Source organism: Carettochelys insculpta, chromosome 4 (genome assembly GCF_033958435.1).
Source record: "Carettochelys insculpta isolate YL-2023 chromosome 4, ASM3395843v1, whole genome shotgun sequence".
Classification (NCBI taxonomy): domain Eukaryota; kingdom Metazoa; phylum Chordata; order Testudines; family Carettochelyidae; genus Carettochelys; species Carettochelys insculpta.
In genome coordinates, this window is record NC_134140.1 from 86,123,381 (window position 1) to 86,143,292 (window position 19,912).

A 19,912-nucleotide genomic window follows, 5' to 3' on the forward strand; every position below is an offset into this window, starting at 1 on the left:
GGTTTTTGCTGCTCCCCTGCTAGTAGGAGCCTTAGTCCTCCAATACCAGCTTCCAGGCTGTTTGCTGCCCAGTCTTCCCTCTGTAGCCACCTTTCAGGCCTCCAGGCAGCTGCTGCTTCTCTTACAAAGCCTTTGGGTTCTCCCTTGAGAATTAATGTCCTTTAACCATAGGAAATCCTTTTTCTTTCTGTACTCTGGGGATTATGCAGCCTGTAAGGAGTCCCACTGACTTCAATACAATCCACTTTGCCTCAGGATTACACTCTAGCCTATCTCTTTGCTGAATTAGGCCCTTGTTTTATCATTTTGTATGCTGTTATTTCATCTTCCAGCAAATCTCCACTGAAGAGTTATAAATAGTGGTTTATATTGGAAACTGTGACAAATCCGTAACTGTTGCAGCAGGAATAGTGCTACCATAATTATCATAATTGAATACATGAAACTAAAAGTAATATCAGTAGTTCACGCAGTTAAATTGAAACGGATGTCAATATCTTTTAAAAGTGGCAATAACATTTATCTTTTTTGCTGCTGTTAAATATTGCTTCTGGAAGATTTTGTGTGTATATTGTACAATGTAATTTATTACAAAAGATGCCAACTGGTTTTAGATTAAAATACAATATAATGTATGTAAAGCTTTATTGTTTCTTTAGGTTGCTGTTTTAAACTAAAGGGTAATATTTTGCTAAAGTCCTAACAAATGCTTACAAGTTAGAACTAATTATGCTTTTTTCATTTACTAGTATTGTTGAAGAAATGTGCTTTATAGACCTGCCAATTTTTTCATATAGTTGTTTATGCTGCATTATTTTCTCTGGTACATGTACAAGCTGATAGAAAAAGAAATAATTAGGTACTCTCAATAATGCTGAGGCTAGGACAGATCAGTCAGTGCATCTTTTTGTGACATACTAAATTACGTGAACAATACTGGAAAAGCAATCTTTGGACCTAATTAACATCGCACCTAATTAATGTCATGTCTGTACGTTCAGATCTCTAGACAGATTCATGCTTTTTATTTATTTATTAAATATCACATTTTTCAAATTCTCTTTCTTTAATTTCTGTATTGAAAACTTCAGATTTCTGTGCTGTTTTCTTAAGTGGGAGTAACTCTTCCTTTTTTTTCTCCTTCAAGTAATCAATGCACTGCTGAATGAGTTCATTTTAATGCACTCAATCATGCCGCTAATGTTTGTAGCTTACGGGCGCAAGCATCAGTAATGCAGGAATGTTATATGGCTTTAGTCTGGCCATTTCATAAAATATTCATGGAATCAAAAATGTGCATCAAAATAGCGGTTGGGAGAATTACATTTATGTGCCTGCTTTTATGGCAGCTTCACATTTAAACCCATTTGTGTTAATATCTAGTCAATCTTTCTACTTAAAAAGGGGAAAATGGTAGTGATCATATACAGTCTTCTTTGGTTAATATTTATCTAAGATATCTGCTGTGGTATTATATACCTACACACAAGCTTTTGGAGTGTTTTATAGGAATGGAAGCTGTAAAGGAAAATTTGGATAATATTTAGAAATATAAAATGTTTGTCTACCATGCTTTTAAGTTTACATGATGTGGACCTTTGTTCTTCAAATGAATGGATGGTTTCTATTTTTGGTGGGCTTTTGGTAAATCCATACACTCCAAATAGTTGTATTCAGATGGTTCTCTTTCCTTTCATCAAAAAGCTATAACATAGACTTTGGTGTGTATTTATCTATTAGAATTAAAGTGGTAATGATTTATAATATTTAATACATTTAGTGGATGAATAATACTTTATATGACAATAATTGTTTAGAATGGGTTTTCTACTGTAAAAGATATGTAGGTGTACCACTTTATTCCCATTATTAAGATGAATTGATTACTGATAGAGTTTTCATGCCTTGTCCTGGGACCCCATTAAATTATAGCATTTTTGTAATACTGCTCTCTCTATATTTGTACTTCACACTGATTTGATTAAATGAGAGAAAGTATCAGCATTTCTCAAAATTCAAGTTTGACACATGGGGATAACTTCTGAGCACATTGCTTGGGAAAATTAGACATGCAGCTAATTTTGTTAACAATAACCATGGAAATTAAATTATTTCCCATGTAAAGTTTTTAAAATGTGGGCTACGGGTTGTCTGGAAGCAATCATTTTTCTTATTGAGATTCTGAGGTGAATATATAAGGGATATCCTTTCCTTTTGACAATATTCTTGAAGATCCCTCCTCCTGTCCATCCCTGTTTTTCTGTCTGTCTGTCTGTCTCTCTTTCCTCAAATGATAGTACAAATCATTTGGCATTCCTGTAATTAAACTGGTATAAAAAGAAATCCTAAATTTAATGCAGAGATTTTGTTTAACTAGCTTTCTTTCCTCCTCCTAATATTTTTCAGAATTTGAACCTATTTATTTATTTTTGAATTACTACAAAAACACCTATTCAAGTGCTTTTGCTATTTGTGCAACAAATAAACAATAACAAAAATAAAAATACAACACAAAATTAAAATATAGGTGCCAGTCTAACTAAATTCACCAACTCAAAATGAACCAACTAACCAGGCAGAGAGAGTAAGTTGATTTTCTGTCACCCTGAAGATTTTATTCTCCCCAAAATTTTGACTGTCTGTACTGAAATGCTTCAGAGAATGCATAGGCTTTGTGAGCGATTTCAGTTATTTTGCAGTTCTGCGTCAATTCCAAAAATGTAATGTCCTGCCAGTAACTTCCCATTTAATCCAAGAGAACTTCATATAGAACGCTTCTGTTGATTACTACTGTGGGAGTATTGCAAAGAAAATGATTCTCAAGTAAACATTGCAGGCCTTTTAATGCAAAACCTTTTACCTTCTCTTTGTTTTGAAATTGAAACTATTTCTAAACTTACATATCTTTTTGTTTTCTGTCTAGTATCTTTACTTCTTTTCTTCTGTAACCAGATTGTGTTACTTGTGTGTTCATCCTTGGCTTCTTTGCGTGTGTGTCTGTCTGTATTGGAACCACAATCAGATGCGTTTTCACCTAATTCTGTCTGAATGATACCAGAAATCACAGTTTGCCTCTGTATTTTGGTGCTTGATGTAGATGGCTTGCTCTTTAAAGACCTATCAATGAATTCTGAAAATAAGGGTGCTTGGACAAGCTTTTATGTCCAGTTTAAAGGCCATTGGAAAGTATGGAATATATTTCTTCAATTTCTGGTCTTAGGAACGCTCAGAATTAGAGAGTGCATGGGAGAACAAAACCACCCATTCCGATAGCTCCATGCATCCCAAATCATCATATCTTATAGTTCCATGCAGCCTAAATAGGGTATAGAAAGTCTCTGTAGCAGGGTTAGTCTGTAGCTTCACAAAAAACAAAAACAAACAAACAAAAAACCAAGCAGTTCTGTAGCACTTTAAAGACTAACAAATTTATTAGGTAGTGAGTGGGTAAGATCTGAATCTGAAGAAATCGGAAGTGGATCTTACCCACAAAAGTTCAGTACCTAATAAATAAATCTGTTAGTCTTTAAGGTATAGAAAGGTTTGTGAATGTGGAAGTTTACCTGGATATATCCATCTAAGAAATAAGATCTCAGAACTGAGGAGGAAAAAGTACATATGCACCCATTCAACATCCACATCCATGGTGGACTGTCTTGCCTCCCTTTCCTGACCTTAAGGTGTTTTTTATATTTCATGAGAACTAAACTGTATGTCTGTAAATCCTTTCCCCCATAGTATGTCTGATGAAACTAGGATGAATAAATTGAGTGGCAATCAGGCTTTGCATTATTACCTGAACAGACTTAAGTCCTTACAAAAGTCCAAGCCATTTGTTCGTGGACTTTGGTGAGAAAAACGAGTGAAATGAATCAGAGAGGTAGCCGTGTTAGCCTCTAGCTTCAAGAACAACAAGAAGTCTTGTGGCACCTTATAGACTAACAGATATTTTGGAGCACAAGCTTTCGTGGGCAAAGACCCGTTTCATGCATCTGAAGACTTCTTGTTGTTTTCAAAGAGTGAAATGAGCTGTTCCAGAGAGTAGCCAAGTGCCAAAAACTATAATCAACTCTGAGTCGGAGCCTCCAGTGCTTCTTCACAGCCATATATCCCAGAACCAAGGACAGGTGCTCCCTCCAGTTCCAAATCTCTGAACTTAGCAGTGTGGTATCCTGTTGACTTTTGACTTGAACTGTCCCTGTTCAAGTCACCAGATTGTGACAGAGGTGGTGAAGTTTCTTCAAGAAAAACTCATGTTTTTAACTGAAGGTAGATTGTTATGGGTCGTTAATATGTCTTCTTGTATCTGTCGACTTATAAAAAATGATAATATGCAAAATGGTTTGGAATGTTTTGTTAAATATTCTGCTTATATTTATGAATGAGTTGTGTTTTTCAGGTCAGTTCATGAAAGCTGCTGAGCATTATGAAGCATTCCATCAATTGACACTGGGGCGGATGTGGAAGGATGAGACAGGCCATACTTACAACTCACTGGCCTGCGAGCATCTCTGGAGAATTTACACATTACTAGCAGACAAAATGCTAGAAAACAAAGAACACCAACAGGCCATCAAAACTCTAATAAAAGCTTTTGAAATGGCAAAAGAAGGTGGGTGGAAGATAACACTCTCACATTCCTTTTTTCAATGTGCGGGCTCCGATTTTCCCAGGAGTAGGGTAAAAATCGTCAAGGGTCTGAATGATTATTTCCTATGAAATTCAAAGACAAATGCCATCAATATACTTCCAAATCTCACTGTAAAACAGAAGTGCCTTCTTGCTGACAGCAAGAAATCCATTAGTTTCTTGAAAGCTTTATCTCCAAAATGCAGTCTTCTGGGAGTATATGGTTGTAAAACATTGAACCCATAATCAGAAGTAAGGTCATTTACAGAAGTTGAGATTTTTGTAGGTTAGCCAATGTTGATTTTTCATTTCTTGGTTAACGTTATCAGGCAGATCACTCCTGTTTTAGTTTACATGGCTACGTCTACACGTGCCCCAAACTTTGAAATGGCCACGCAAATGGCCATTTCGAAGTTTACTAATGAAGCGCTGAAATGCATATTCAGCGCTTCATTAGCATGCGGGCGGCTGCAGCACTTCGAAATTGACGCGCCTCGCCGCCGCGCGGCTCATCCCGACAGGGCTCCTTTTTGAAAGGGCCCCGCCTACTTCGAAGTCCCCTTATTCCTATGAGCTCATGAGAATAAGGGGACTTCGAAGTAGGCGGGGTCCTTTCGAAAAGGAGCCCTGTCGGGACGAGCCGCGCGGCGGCGAGGCGCATCAATTTCGAAGTGCTGCAGCTGCCCGCATGCTAATGAAGCGCTGAATATGCATTTCAGCGCTTCATTAGTAAACTTCGAAATGGCCATTTGCGTGGCCATTTCGAAGTTTGGGGCACGTGTAGACATGGCTCATGAGTGATAAAATTGTCTTGTTTCTATAATTATTTATTTTTCTGTTGCAGTCTTTCTAGTATATCTGAAATACTGATAATAGTTTTAAAAGTTAAAATTCAGGAAATGCTGTATATGATGGGTAACATAAAAGCCTTAGTGCTTAGACCATCCATAGTCAGGATTCAGAAGTATATGGAAAGACTCGGGTGACACTTGAATGTATGTTGTCAGATGCTGAACAATCATAAAACATCTGATTATTCGTGGGGCATTATTATGCTGTCTATGAGAGGGAGCAGAAAAGGGTGAGTGAACCATCACAGTTGATTTTAAGAATGTAGAGGTTTTTTTGTTCCGTGGGTTAGCCGAATAGTGTTTATTTGTTCGAAGATGCCATGAGATTCCAACAGCAACAGTTGTGTTTCCTCTGAAGAAAAAATGTTTTATGTGTTTCCCAGAATTAGAACAGAATATATTATATAATCATGTTCATTCAGTGAGCAGTTAAGGAGGGGGCAGGTTAATATATTACTATCCTGACTTTGTGGCACCTTCAAAAGGAAATTTTGTATAACAGTTATGATTAATATGCACTAGCAATTTGAAATTTATTAGAAGAGAAGAATTTTTAATCTAAATTCTAAGAAAATATATACAAATACCGATCAGTCAGACAGTCCCCAAGGAGTAAGTGAAACTGCTTAAATCAAGTTATAGCCAGTGACAAAAAATTCTGCATGTGTTTAGCCTTGTAAATAAATTTTGCTCCAATGAAATGAAATAAAGTTTGTTCTCTGAAACGTAGAGAACAGCATAAAATTAATAGAATTAAGCATTAAATGTGCTTTTTATTATTTAAAACAATGTGGAATACTTTTTTTTCTTTAGTGATATTATTTCTAAAAATCTAATGGTTCAACTTTTTAAGACTATAAGCAAATTTTAATACTTAAAATACCAGCTTAAAATCTATATTGCACTTTTGTGCTGTAATTTTTTGAGGATAAAACAATTTTTTAAAAATTTGCTACATTCTGGGTCTGAGGTTTCCATTCATTCCATACTGGTCCTTTTGAACATGTCTTTCTTGAGTACATTTGTTTGAATGTTGATTTGATGGTTTCTTCTTTCTTTGGGTTTGGCCCCAAGGTAATCTGTCCTACTACTTTTTGAGAACACAAGCTAATAGTTCCCTTTAGAGAGTTGCTTCCTAAGAGCTCCACTCCTGGGAGCATGTGACTCAATAGAGTGAATTCCAAAACCATTTAAACCATAACTGCTACATATATTCTACCACAAAATGAATCCTTTATGCTTGCTTATTATTTGTTTACATATTCAAAAGAATTGTTAAGAGATTATCAAAGTGCATCTGGCTCCTCACTGCGACTTCCAGGCAGATATCACAAATAGAGCTACGTAAAATATCTGACTGAAACTTTTTTATGGAAAAATACGCAGAGTTGGCAAAACGTAACCATTGTACAAGTTCATGTTGATTTCACTAATTTTTTCCAGTTAAAACCCCTGCAGCTCTTTATTTTGAAATTTCCTTTAATTTTGTTTAATTTAGACATTTTAAAAATGCTCAAAATCGAAGCAAACATTTTTCAATGTATCAGTTTGATGAAAACTTTGAACACAATGTTTGGAATGACCCAAAACAGCTTCTTTTGAATTTTTCATAATTGCCAACAATTTGAAAAAAACATTATTCCTGGCCAGATGGCCTCATAGCTCTTACTACATGCATTTAGTAGGCCACTACTACAGCTTGCCTGAGCCAGGTGTCTTTGAAACTTGTGGGGGCGGTGTAGTTCACACCTTTATTCATCAATATTCTGTAGCTGTTTAACGTAAGAGCATAAGAACGGCCATAATGGGTTCAATCAAAGGTCCATCTAACCCAGTGTCCTGTCTTCCAATGGTAGCCAGTGCCCCAGATGAAATGAACAGAACAGGCAACCATCAGGTGATCCATTCCCTGTCATTCATTCACATCAGGTGTCAAGCAGAGGCTAAGGACACCATCCCTGATCAGATGCTCATTTTGGAAGGGCAGTCTGTTAGTCCCTGTTCAAAAGCCTTCTCTTTGCTTCAAAGACACCCTGATTGAGCAAAATATTTACGTTTACATTATTAAGTTTAAGCTCGTGATTAAATCCATTTCTGTTCACTATTCAATCCATCCTACTGGACTTAAGCCTGTGGTTGTATGGTTTGATGAATCACGTCCAGAAATTGATAAGCAGTCTTTCAAAATTCAGATCTGCAGAGACAGTTACTGAAGCAAAAAGAGAGGGTTTGAGTGTATTTCTTTTTGAGAGCCATATATATCATCCTCCTTCACTACCTCTGTGGACTCTTAGGAAGAAGAGCAGAAGGGTTTAGGACTGTATGCTTTTACAATTTTACCAAGTATGTTCCATTCTATAAGGGGGTGTCTTTATGGGCTCAGCAGTTATGACTTTCAAAGATTTCTGGACAACTGGGTCCTAAACACAAACTTCCATGAGTAGAAACAACGTATTAGGAAAAAGATTCATTATAGGTAAATAATTTTCAATTTTCATGTGCAAATGTTTATACTGGTGCAGGATTTGTGAAGTTGTTGATCTTCAGGATTTACTTCAAAGCTCATTTTCTTTTGGCTTTTGGTGTGTCAAATAGGTAGTACTAGGAGATGAAAGAAGGTTTTATATTTTGAACATTGATTCCCATTTGTTTGCTTTACTGATCCATTTTTGTATACATCTCCAAATTCTTGGTAAATTTGGGAAAATATTTAAAGAACGCAACCCTTTTTGGGCAGTGAGAATTCTCTTGGGAAGCTCATGGTGGGCCCAGATTACCTTAACAAACTCATTTTCCACCCCTCACCTCCCCCACTCCAATCTTTGGAAAAAGAAGGCATATCCAGAATGTACTGTATTTCAGTTGTCCACCACTTATGTAGCCTTTTCTGGTACCACTGCCAGCCAGGTTAGGTTACAGCAGCTATGCCTGTGAGGAAACCTATCTGGAGAATTGGGAAAATTAACTGACTTCTTTCTGTTGCAGCAAGTTTCCATTTGTGTATAACTAAATAACTGTATGGTGGTATTGTAATGAACTTTTAAATGTAAGGTGTTTCATGACTTTCTCTTGGGAAGTAGTGGAAGTGTTATGAAAGAATTCATAATAGAGAACCTTATAACCTGACAAACTGAGTGCTCTGTCACATGAAGATATTTGCACTTCCTACGTTTTTGTCTTTTTTAATGGAGTATAAATGTTCTGTATAAACATGAGAAAATGTTTGGAAAGTGATAAACGACAAGCTATAAGGAAATTTAACATGCTTGTAAAACGTTGTTTACAGTATTTCCAAGAGCAGTTGGTAGTCATGAATTTGGTTAGAACTATGAGAGTGATTATAAACTAAGTCTTCTGCTTTAGGAAGTGATAGGAAGATGGAAGGAGAAGCTGCCTATTGCTTAGGACTAGCCTATCATTCTGCTGGAGAGGAACAGACTGCAATAACAGTGAGTTTACTGAACATTTATTTACATGTATTTACTTACTTAACTATTAAGTGATCTTAAATAAAGGTGCTTATTGTCTGCTATTTTATTTAGGAAAGTTTTGTTACTATTTAATATTTATTTTATAATTTTACTACAATAGCCTGTATAAAATATCTGCTGGGAATGTTTTCCCTGGATACATGTACTTTCCTCTCCATATCATCAGCAACTGGATGAAGTGAAACCCAGAAGGATGAAGGTGTTGAACTTTTCAAAACATATGGAGAGCAGAGGTGGGGATGCTATTTGTCTGTGATGGAAAGGAGGTATAGAAATGGCATCATTGTTGTATTGTTGACATCTGAAGCCATGTTCTTCATTTGATATTTTGCCCCCAGAAGCCTCCAGTGGATGGCGAATGTGGGGGTGGGTGGTAGAGTTATAAATGTGAGAACTCTGGAAGAACAAGATGGGTACAGTAGTCCAGTTCTGCCTCTTGGATCAATTTTAAAGGAAAGTTCAGTGACAATCCAGTATGCTTTCTGCAGCAGTATGCATAATGTTGTATCTATGGATATGGCAGCAGTCCATGATCAACTCTAACAATGTCATTGGGAAGTCCAGTAGTAAGTCTGGATGTATTTTGTCCTTGTCCATGGACAAACAAAAGCGCATTCTTCAAAACAACCAATGCCATCTCTGTGCATGCCCAAGCCTAAAATTCTGTTTGGAGGGATCCAGTGTTCTAGCTGCAGACATGTTTCATGGAGAGGGCTCTCCATTAATTTATTTTATTAACTTACTCAAAATTGATTGAGTTGAGTGATGATTCTTCAGTATCAGTTAGTTTACTGTGTGCTTATGTAAATAGTGGATTTCCCTCTTCAAATAAGGCACTGATATGTTCCAGAAACTTATCTTTTTAATGGTGCTTCAGTGCTTCTGGATTTTCTTCCATACTGATTGACTGAACTGTGGAAAAGAGGGTGCTGTTTGTCCTGATATAGACATGTGGTTTCTGATATTCAGAGAAGCCATCCCTGATGCTGCCAGTGATCAATGTGAATAAACTGATAAATCCTCACAGTCAGAGGTTCTAGATTGAGAAGCTGAATTGAGGGACCTGTTTATGGTCCAGAACACTTTATAGGGTGAGATTTAATGGCTGCAGTGGCAAAAGAGAGAGATCTTTTGGCTTTTCCAGCATTATATGTTAATAAATTAGACTAGAATTCCTTGTGCTGAAATCTCTCTGCATGTTCACAAGTTTTTGATCACAAACATTGCAAGTTTTTTTCTTCCTTCCTCCTGCTGTTTTGGCAGTTGTCTCAGAGCACAGACACCTGTCATAATGACACCTGTATAAAGACAGGTACTGGAGCTGAAAAATTTTTGCATGGATATTTGATCTATTTGTGACAAAGGGAAGCTCCTGGCCTACAAGTCAAGCAGTCTCTTCATTCCATTCGGAGGCCAAAGCCATAGTTGAAAATAGCCCAAGATTATCTGAGGACTAAACTATTGTCAGTTCATTTTCTAAACTGTGGCTTTTTGATCAAGAATTAAATAATTGCTTTTTTGGAGGATGCTAGAACCTTTGTTCTTTCCATTAAGACGCTTGGTTTCACATATAAATTTGTGTTTTAAAATAGTTTTTATCAACAGATTAAAAACAACAGATGGTGAAAATAAAATTTGCCTTTTTGTTAACAATGAAACATTCTCACTACAGTATAGAATGTAAATGGAATTTACTAGGCTGGATAATAAAATAGGTCCATGAATAGTTCCTAAAAGTATCCTCGTTTATGTTGTAGGTTATTAATATTTTCATCACTTATGTGCTAATTAAAATAAACATATCAACTGGAGCTTAATAACTGTGGCATAAAAGTGTGGAATCAACTCTACATAAACTGAGGTTTGCGTTTAGAAAAATGTATTAGTCGTCACTTTAAAAAAGTACTATATTACAAGGATGAGTGAAGAAATAGTATTTTATTTCATGCATTCTTTTCATCCTCCAATATGATCAATATATACAACAGTAAAATATCAATGGTTTCAGTGCCATTGAGCACCATTTTTCTTTTACTCTCCAATTAGATATCATTGCCTAGAATTTACCCTTCTGTTCTCAATTTAATGGTCTTTGTATCCAAGGGGAGCTCAGATGCTTACAGAGATGAAATCATTTCATCCTGTTCCCAGAGGACTGCTGGTGATCATTACACATAACATACAAACAATACTGCTAGAAGCCAGTTTGCCTCATGGTAATGTGTAGTTCATCACCAGCTTCTGTAGCATGCTAAAGAGGTCTTGCCACTCAGCTTGGGACTATTTGAGTATAGACTCAGGGGTCTCAGCAGTTATTTTCCTGCTTTGCATCAGAGTTTTCATCTTTGTTATCCTTTTGTGCTGTGGCCCACCTCAGGCAGTCTTCTTCTAGGGGAATCTAAAAGGAGCAGCTGTTACAGATACCCTTTCCTCAAATTGTTGACACTTGGTTCCTTTTGCTGTTTAGTGTGTCACTCCCTCCCCAACATGCACACACACAACAGTATGCATATAAACTTGTTCCTCTTTCATTATCTCTTCCAACAAAGTGGAGAAGCATATGTTCAAAATACGCATTAGCTGACACAGTAATTAAAAGGTTGAAATTATTAAGCTACAGTCTGTTATATCAAAATATATCTCTTTGTCTAGAGAATTGAATGTTTTTGGTGAATAGAATTTTATTGCTAGGCAAATAATGTAAAACCTGACTAACTGTTGATAAATTATTTGATCTGTGTTAACTTCAGTTTTGCAAAGACTATAGGGCAAGTCTACACTATAAAATCAAGTTGACCTATGTTTCCTCAATGTACAGACACTGCAGTGATTAAATTGCATTTGTTTGTCTGTATTACACTCATGTCAGTGATCTGCATTGTTACCAGAAGTGCTTTCAGCAATTTAACTATTCATGTGGGGCATTATGAGATGGCTTTTAAAGGGCAACAACAGTCTGTTCAGTACCGTAGTGTTTATAGTGGCAATGCACTGATCTAACTACATTGACATAGGTGCTAAGCCTCTGGCTGAGCTGGAGATATTAAGCTGGTGTAGTGGGACAATTACATAGGAAAAAACAATATTTTAGTGTAGAAGCTTACAGAGGTTGCATCTGCACTATGAGATAAATTGAAATGCAAGGCAGTTAGCTCAATATTACCACATGACTGTCTTCACTATAAATACCATTACCATGACTTCGGAGTACTAATATCGAGATTACAATATTGCAGCTACCTGACAGGTATAGTGTCAAGCTCAAATTCAGAAGTTTCATTAAAGGACAGTGTGGAAGTGCTGTGTCTTAGGATACAGTTTATTTGGCTCCACAAGTGCCCCCTATGTATCCCACAAGCTATGTGAACTGCACCTGGCTCCCAGCTCCCCACTAGTAGTGGGAGCTGGGAAACTGACCAGGGCTGCTGCACTCCTGTGGCATGGGGCCAGGCACCCCATGGCTGGGCAGTTTGAGCTGCATGGGGCCAGGCACCCCGTGTCTGGGCAGCTTGAACTGTGTGGGGACAGCCTATGGGCAGGCATCCACCCCACGGGTGCTAGTCAGGTGCCCCCAGCCAGCAGGCTCCAACAGCTCTTCCACCAGCGCTGGTGGGTGGCATGGGTTTGGGACTTTTTGGAAAACTTTTTTTTTTTTTTGGTAGGGTTGGGGGTGGGGAATGTTTCTGGGTGTTTTTTGGAGAGGTTGTTTTTTTGGGGGAAATTAGGGTGGGACTGGGAGTGGGGGAGCCTGTGGGGAGGGGGAATAAACTCTCACATTTAATCAACTATTGGGAAGAACAGACAGCCCTTTTCCCCATTAGTCCATTAAATGGAGGGTTTACTGTACTAGCAGGAGCCAGGAAACTGGCTGGGGCTGCTGCGCTGTCAGTTTCCCAGGCCCCCAGGTTGCTGGACCCTGGAAACTGACAGCACTGCTGTACCTGGCTCAGAATGCGGGGCTGAAGGAGCTGTGGGATATATTCCCACAATGCACTGCTGCAACAGTCAATGTTTGATGATTTCGGTATGGAAGGATTATGTCGAATTTGTTGGGAGCCTGTGGGAAGTGAGGATACTCAGAACTGAATGTAAAAAACGGGCATTATAAAATTGATTTTAATCAATTCAAATTTATCTTGTAGTGTAGATGTAGCTAGAGTTAGGTTAACATAAGCTCCCTTACCTTGACCTAACTCCGTAGTGTAGACAGGGCCTGAGTTCAGTGGGACTATTCAAATATGTAGAGTTAAATACATTTGTAAGTCTCGGCAAGATTGAGACTTAACTCCATTTAATGTCTTTACATAATGTCTTGACTCTTTACAATGAGTCAAGCATTTTTGTGTCCCGCACCGGTTTGTAAATGTGTCTTAACTACTTTTGTCATATTTGTAAAAAAGGGTAAATGTCTGCATTATAAAAGTCTACCTGGATTTTGCCATGAAAAGGTTAATTAGTTTCTTTCTAGCATGACTTGGCATCTTGCTATAAATGCTTCTCTTCAAAATTGTATTGCTAATCAAATATTTATTGCAAATATTTTCATATGATTTGAAAACTTTTATATGGCAAAGTATCTTGTTGCTCATTTGATATGGGGTATTTTAAGTTGATGTAAATTTTATGACTAGATTTTCAAAAGTGCCTTAAGGAGTTAGGCACCCAACCTCACTTTCAATTATAGTTGCATGCCTTATCTTAACGTCTGTTAAAAATCACAGTTTACCTTTCTTGTTTAGGCATTCACAATAGGGACCAATCAGAAACAAAATCCTTATAAAATGGATATTACGTTCTATGTTCCATATAAGGCATGGTTCATGTACATTAGTATCAGGATTGCAATATTCAACACTACAAAAAGAAACATGATAATTTATGGCATAATATCACACCCATGAATTGTTAAAATTTATCATGTACCAATTACTTATGGTCTTAAAAATTATGCTCCAGGGTTTCAGCTGGCTGTCAGAAAGGAAAACCTCCCTTTATCCTCCCCAGTATATTCTGGGGGGCATTTTGCACTCCTTTCTCTGGAGTATCAAGGATGGACCTGGTTGAAAAAGGGAATATTTGGCAAGGTGTATCAAGGCTCTGAAATGTCACTGGGCATTCTGTCTGCTTAGTCACAGCTTAGGGTCTGACTGATCACCATATGCGGGATCCAGAAGAAATTTTCCCTCAGATCATATTGGCACTGACCTTGGCAGGGGGTTGGAAGGCAGGTTGTTTTTCCTTCTTCTGCAGTATATGGGCACAGATAATTTGCCGGGATTTGCTGAATATGTCTCAGTCATGTCCTCAAGCACTGGTGTACCTCAGTATTTCCTGTTCTATGGGCTGTACTATTTTGTACTTATTTTTGTGAGTAGATTTAGTGTACAGGAGTTAGATGATGTTGGTGGCCTTTGTTATGGAGGAGTTCAGACTAGGTGATCTGCGGTTTCGCTGGCCTTTAAGTGCCTGATTATAATAGGTTAATATTATTCTTTAAGGTAATATTCATTATAAACCCTCCAGTTGATTTGATCAGAGGATAATAATGCTCTTATCTGAGAATCAGGCTTCCCAGACTTTGCAAGGCTATATGACAAGGAGACTTACCCTGACAAATATAGCCTTAAAAACTTAAATTGAGATAAATGGAATAGTAATCAGATGGCCAAATAATCAGTTACAAAGGCAATAATGATAGTCTAGCAATATGTGTGATGTTATGGAATATACTTGATTAATATACTCACATCCTTCCTTGACAACCTGATAAAAGACAAGGGACAGCCTCGCTCCTGGCATGCAGAGAGTTCAGGTCCAGGTTTTTCAACTCCTGAGCGGGAGGTGCAGAGCTTAGATGAAGCTAAAGTGCTAAGAAGTGTAGAAGATTAAAGATGCTAACTTAGAGTTTTACTTAACTAGCTGATTTAAAACTTACAGTTGAGACCTAACAGACTAATAAACTAATAAGCAAAAGGTCTAAGAACAAAGAAGCCTCCTTGTAGCCTAGTAGGTCAGCCCTCTTATAGAGCTTGAACATTTGAGCCTTCCTTCTATGTCTAAACTTAATTTCCTCACATGCAGCACAGTTGGGGTTCACTTACTCCATAGGCTGGATGTTTGTGCAGATTGATAGCATATACATATACATATTAAGGACATTAGCTCATTCTCGCATTTTTTATAACTGACCTGATCAGTTATTTCGTACTTCTTTGGGGCATACCTATTAAGTTTACAGAGGCTGTGACACATTTACCCATTTAGCTAGAGCCATTTACCAACTTGGTCCAACATGTCCTTTATCTATCTGTGTTCAAGTTTTCAAACATATATAGAGCTTACGCTTTAGCTCATTGCCACCAATCTAGGTGAAAGGTATCAAATATATGTATGGTAACTTTGCCTTAGCTCAGCATGCAGGATGTGGTCTGTTAGTCCCTTGACTTATAGCCAAAAATACTCAAACACAAATCTATAAGCCTGCTGTATCATATTGTAATAAATAATCAAGCTCATTAGAAAAAAAATCTAGAAGAAAAAATATATAGGCAAGTGAATAGGCAAGCCAAATAGACTACAGCTTAAATTCTATCAGCCTAAGTTCTCTTAACATGTGAAATAGAGCCATTAAAGTACTCAGCAAGGATTCCCAAAGTACTATGGTGCACTAACCTATACATCAGAAGCAAATGAAAATTTCACTTCAGCTCACATAGCCAATTAGAATATAAATGGGTACATAATATGAGGCAGATGGCTCTAAAATTAATGTGTACACTGCTATACAATAAATCTTTCTAATCATGTTTGTCATGCCCATCACCATGGTACCTGCAAGATTTTTTACCTGCTAGGTGGAAGTTTCACAAGACACACCTGATTAAGTATTCACCATTTTCAAAGTGATTTTACCTTTAAGGGAATGAACTACTTTACCTTGACATTCAAGATAATAAATAATCCCCTCGTCTGCTACTGTCTGTACCACTGATCCCTTGCAGCAAGGCAGAAAACACTTTTCTGCCAGCCATATTGCTTAAATCTTGAGTATATTGATGAGAAGTCTGAATTTCAAGCCAAGTTTTGTCTAGATGTTTTCCTAAACCTAGGCTTCAGGTATCCACTGATGTCACTACAGAGATGCTTAGGATTTCCCAAGGAAATTATAAGCTATTGCCCAGTGCACAGAGGATTTTCAAATTTACTGAGCTATTATCAGCAGTGTAATTTATACTCAATCAAGATTGTAGGAATCTCACGTGCAATTTGACAATTAGAGTCACATGTACGTGCTTAGATGCTGTATTCTTATTGGCTTTGAATATTGGTAATTCATTAAAAGAAAACAGTAATGATGTTTTTCCTTTGGAGTGTATCTGTTTGCAAGGAGGGAAGCCTTTGCATCTGTGCGAAGAATCACTCCTGATTGTTGCAAACTCAACACTGTACGTATAGGGCAGAAGAGACTCTTTGTATAAATCAAGGGTGGATGAGCCAGTTTTCCAAATATTGATCAATTTTCAAGGTTTACATATTTATGAGGTGTGCCACCATTCCCTGACACAGGCTGATGATTTCAGGCTCTGTAGCTAAGGGAAATGAGGGCACTTATATTGGTAGTGATCATTGCCCACAGAAAAACTTTGTTACCCTGGAAGAAATATGTATTTATGAATTTCTCAGGCTAAGAGTCTTGAACCAGTCCTAAAACTGCAGGGAAGAGATTATTGTTGACAGGGTCAACTCATGAAAACTGAATATTCATTATTTTTTTCAGTTTCCTGTGATCTTTATAGGAAAAGGAGACCTAACTTTTAATTTAATTTGGTTGGTTCTAAGCATTTCCTGCAACCATAAGGAATTTTGTTTACTGCTTTGTTTTAGAGAAGCACATTTATCTCTTAAATATTTGTCATTAGAGGCATCCTTGAAGAAATATGGTCATCAAGTATGGAGATAACACGGACTGGAATTGAGTAGAGTGCTCTTTCTGTAAAATACCATGACTTTTTTTCCCTTTAGTGCTCACCTGTATGACACCCAAATTTGCAGCTTAGTGATATTGCCTCCCATCTTTTTTCTTGGAGCAAAACTGTGGTTTTCCTTTGGGTTCTCTGGTTAAAATTTTTTATTATTTGCTCAGCTAAAGGTATTAGAATAAATTGTGGATTGGATTTCTCTGTGGTAACATGCCCCAAATATGCACTCTGAGGGAAAACCCCATTTTAAGTGGTGCTGTTAAAGAGAATTAAAATTAATGTAAAAATCATGTAATTGGAAACACAAAAAGAATATATTGAAAGCAAGTTACTATGGCTATGTCTGTACTAGACATTGCACTCAGCCACTGATACACAATTTTAGCTATGCCATTTGCGTAGCTAAAATGGACTTGTCAGTGGTCAACTGCTGTGGCTTTCTATATGGAAAACGATTGATGGGAACATTTCTCCCATCCTTAATCATCGCAGCTCACAAGGAGTTCCAGGGCCAACTTTGACCCCAGAAAGCACTGTTTCACATGTTTGCAAAACAAAATCACAGAAGCTAGATCCTGAGCAGGTTGATCTTCTGCAGTAATCTGGCTGTAGGCCAAGTCAGAAGACTATTATACTATTAGAAAACTTTGACATGGAAAACAATAGCATTCGCAAACATCCCTGTTTACAGTTAATAGGCTTTTTTGTCTCCGAGTACGTCTATACTCAAGGTCAGTCTTCCAGAGTTCGATTTAGCATCTATTGGTGATGTACTAAATTGAACCACCAGGGCTTGACAGTCGACTCTAGTACTCCTCATTCTTGTGCACAGTATGTGAATGACCTGATAAATCAATCTTTAATATGTTGATTCCCGCTGCGCAATTGTCATAGCTGGAATTGTGTGGATTGACTTTGAGACTTCAGGGTTATTTCTCACAAGTCAGGGTCTTATAACTGTTTTAGTTCTCATTACTTTTTATCACTTAAGCCCACATTTCCCCACATTTCCTTCCCAAAAAATATTAAAAAAATGATTTACTGTAGTCTTGACCTCTTATCCTGACAGATTCATTTAAAAGAAAACCTTTCAGTATGTCCATGCTTATAGTGTCTGTTGTTGGGGAATTTGTGTCACAGGTAATTGGGGAATTGGCACAATGAACGAGTGTCAGAAAGTCTAAAAAACTAACTTGGAGCATTTCTTTATATCAGATAATGTTGAGTGAAAGTTGCTGGCTTTGTTATATGTGAGTATCACATCTGTGCAATTTTGCTTTAAGTTTCCATGCTTATAGTTCCAAAGGGCAAAACTCAAATTGAAATCATCAAGTTTCCTTAACCTTTATGCATTGCACATGATAGCCTAAACATCACATTGTTATGATGCAGAAGATTTTTGATTGTCAAGTTTTATTATTAAACAGCAAAGCATGCACACAAAGAATTAATGATTAAGCAAAGACAGCAAAGTATCATGACTGGGCTCCTTTGTGCAACTAAAATGGAAATAATAAATAATAAAAAGAGTTGTTCCTGAGAATCAGTGAAAAATTCTTTGCAATGTGAATAATTTTCACAACATGTTGATGATTTAGCTTATATGTTCAAACATGAGGCTAGCAGAGTTTTACTTGTTTTCAGTTTCCTTCCAGAAGGCTCATATAGATATTATCTCAAAGGCTACATCTACACTACAGTGATCTTTCAAAAGGATCTTCTGGAAGATCTTCTTTTGAAAGGGCGTGTCCACACACAAAAACGTGGATCAAAAGATCAGTCTGCTGTTTGGATAGAGAACATCCACACAGCCCCCGTCTTCTTAAAGCACAGGTTAGGGATCGAAAAATCCAGTGCCATGAGGACTGCTCTTTTGAAAAAAGGGTCTGCAGAGCATCTACACATCTACAAATGCTTTTTTTTTTTTTTTTTTTTTTTTAAAAGAATCTTTCCAAAGGAGGCCCTCTTGCTGATCTGGGAGAGGAAGAGATCTTCCAGAAGAAGAGCCACTTTCTTTTGATTTTGGACCAAAAAGCGCATTTTGTGTGTGGACGCTCTGTATGTTCTTTCAAAAAAGGGCCTGATTTTCCAAAAGAAGTTGCTAGTGAAGGTGTGGGCAAACTATCTAAAGTGTTTGATCATTGACTACACAACCATAATGCTGCTTACTCTGACACTCAAGCGAATGAGAAAGTATATTGACAGACCTCTTATTCCCATGGCATGTCTTCACTGCTGTTTTAACCCAATTTACCTAATTCCATTTAGCTGATCCAAATTAGGAACTTTTCTTTTGTTTTCTAAGTATAAGGTTAGTTCAGATTAAATTTTCCCCATCCCTGGCAAGGTGGGAGCCAGGAACCAAACTGTGAGTGCCCCTTAGACTATATCTGAAGCAGTTTAAAGCCATAAGTAAGCATTTTTCTCCCATTTGAATATTTTGAGACCTCAGTTGTTTCCTTCCATGGTTCAAAATAGGTGCATTAAAGGCAAACTTTCTGCCAATTATGGTGAAATTGTTCTGTGATACAATCAATTAAAAATCACCACCCTTTCATTCCCGATCTTGTTTCAGTCTGTATTATTCTCATGAGATAAAAAGTAAACTTAAAGACAAGCCATATTAACAGTATACCTTATAGATTGTTCAGTGCTTAATCTTTTTTATTAGAAAGCAGAAAACAAAGAACACTGATGTGTAGGACTGTGAAAATCTGGAATGTTTTTGTGAAAAATTGTACAGTCATTTCTCAGGTGATTAGATACCCACAAATAATGAGCTTTTTGCATGTTTTGGGAGATGGAAGATTCATACCAAAATCATACAGACCCCATGAATTTGTAAGTTTTTGTTGCAAATGTACCTTTGTATAACTGTGAATGACCTTTTTGTCTGAAAAATTCACAATATTACATGGATTTTCATAAAAATAAGGCAAATTTCAATTTCTTCATGAAATGA

The 19,912-nt window shown here is 37.2% G+C and overlaps 1 protein-coding gene across 7 annotated transcripts in view; it reads left to right on the forward strand.

Annotated features, from left to right (window-relative positions):
• Positions 1 to 19,912, forward strand: part of TTC29 (tetratricopeptide repeat domain 29) — a 598,163-nt gene that overhangs the window by 446,592 nt on the left and 131,659 nt on the right. For all 7 annotated transcript variants that reach the window (XM_074993220.1, XM_074993221.1, XM_074993218.1 and 4 more), the window contains 2 exons: positions 4,400 to 4,612; positions 8,844 to 8,929. In XM_074993220.1, coding sequence (XP_074849321.1) covers positions 4,400 to 4,612; positions 8,844 to 8,929 — 299 coding nt within the window. The remainder of the gene's footprint in view (positions 1 to 4,399; positions 4,613 to 8,843; positions 8,930 to 19,912) is intronic.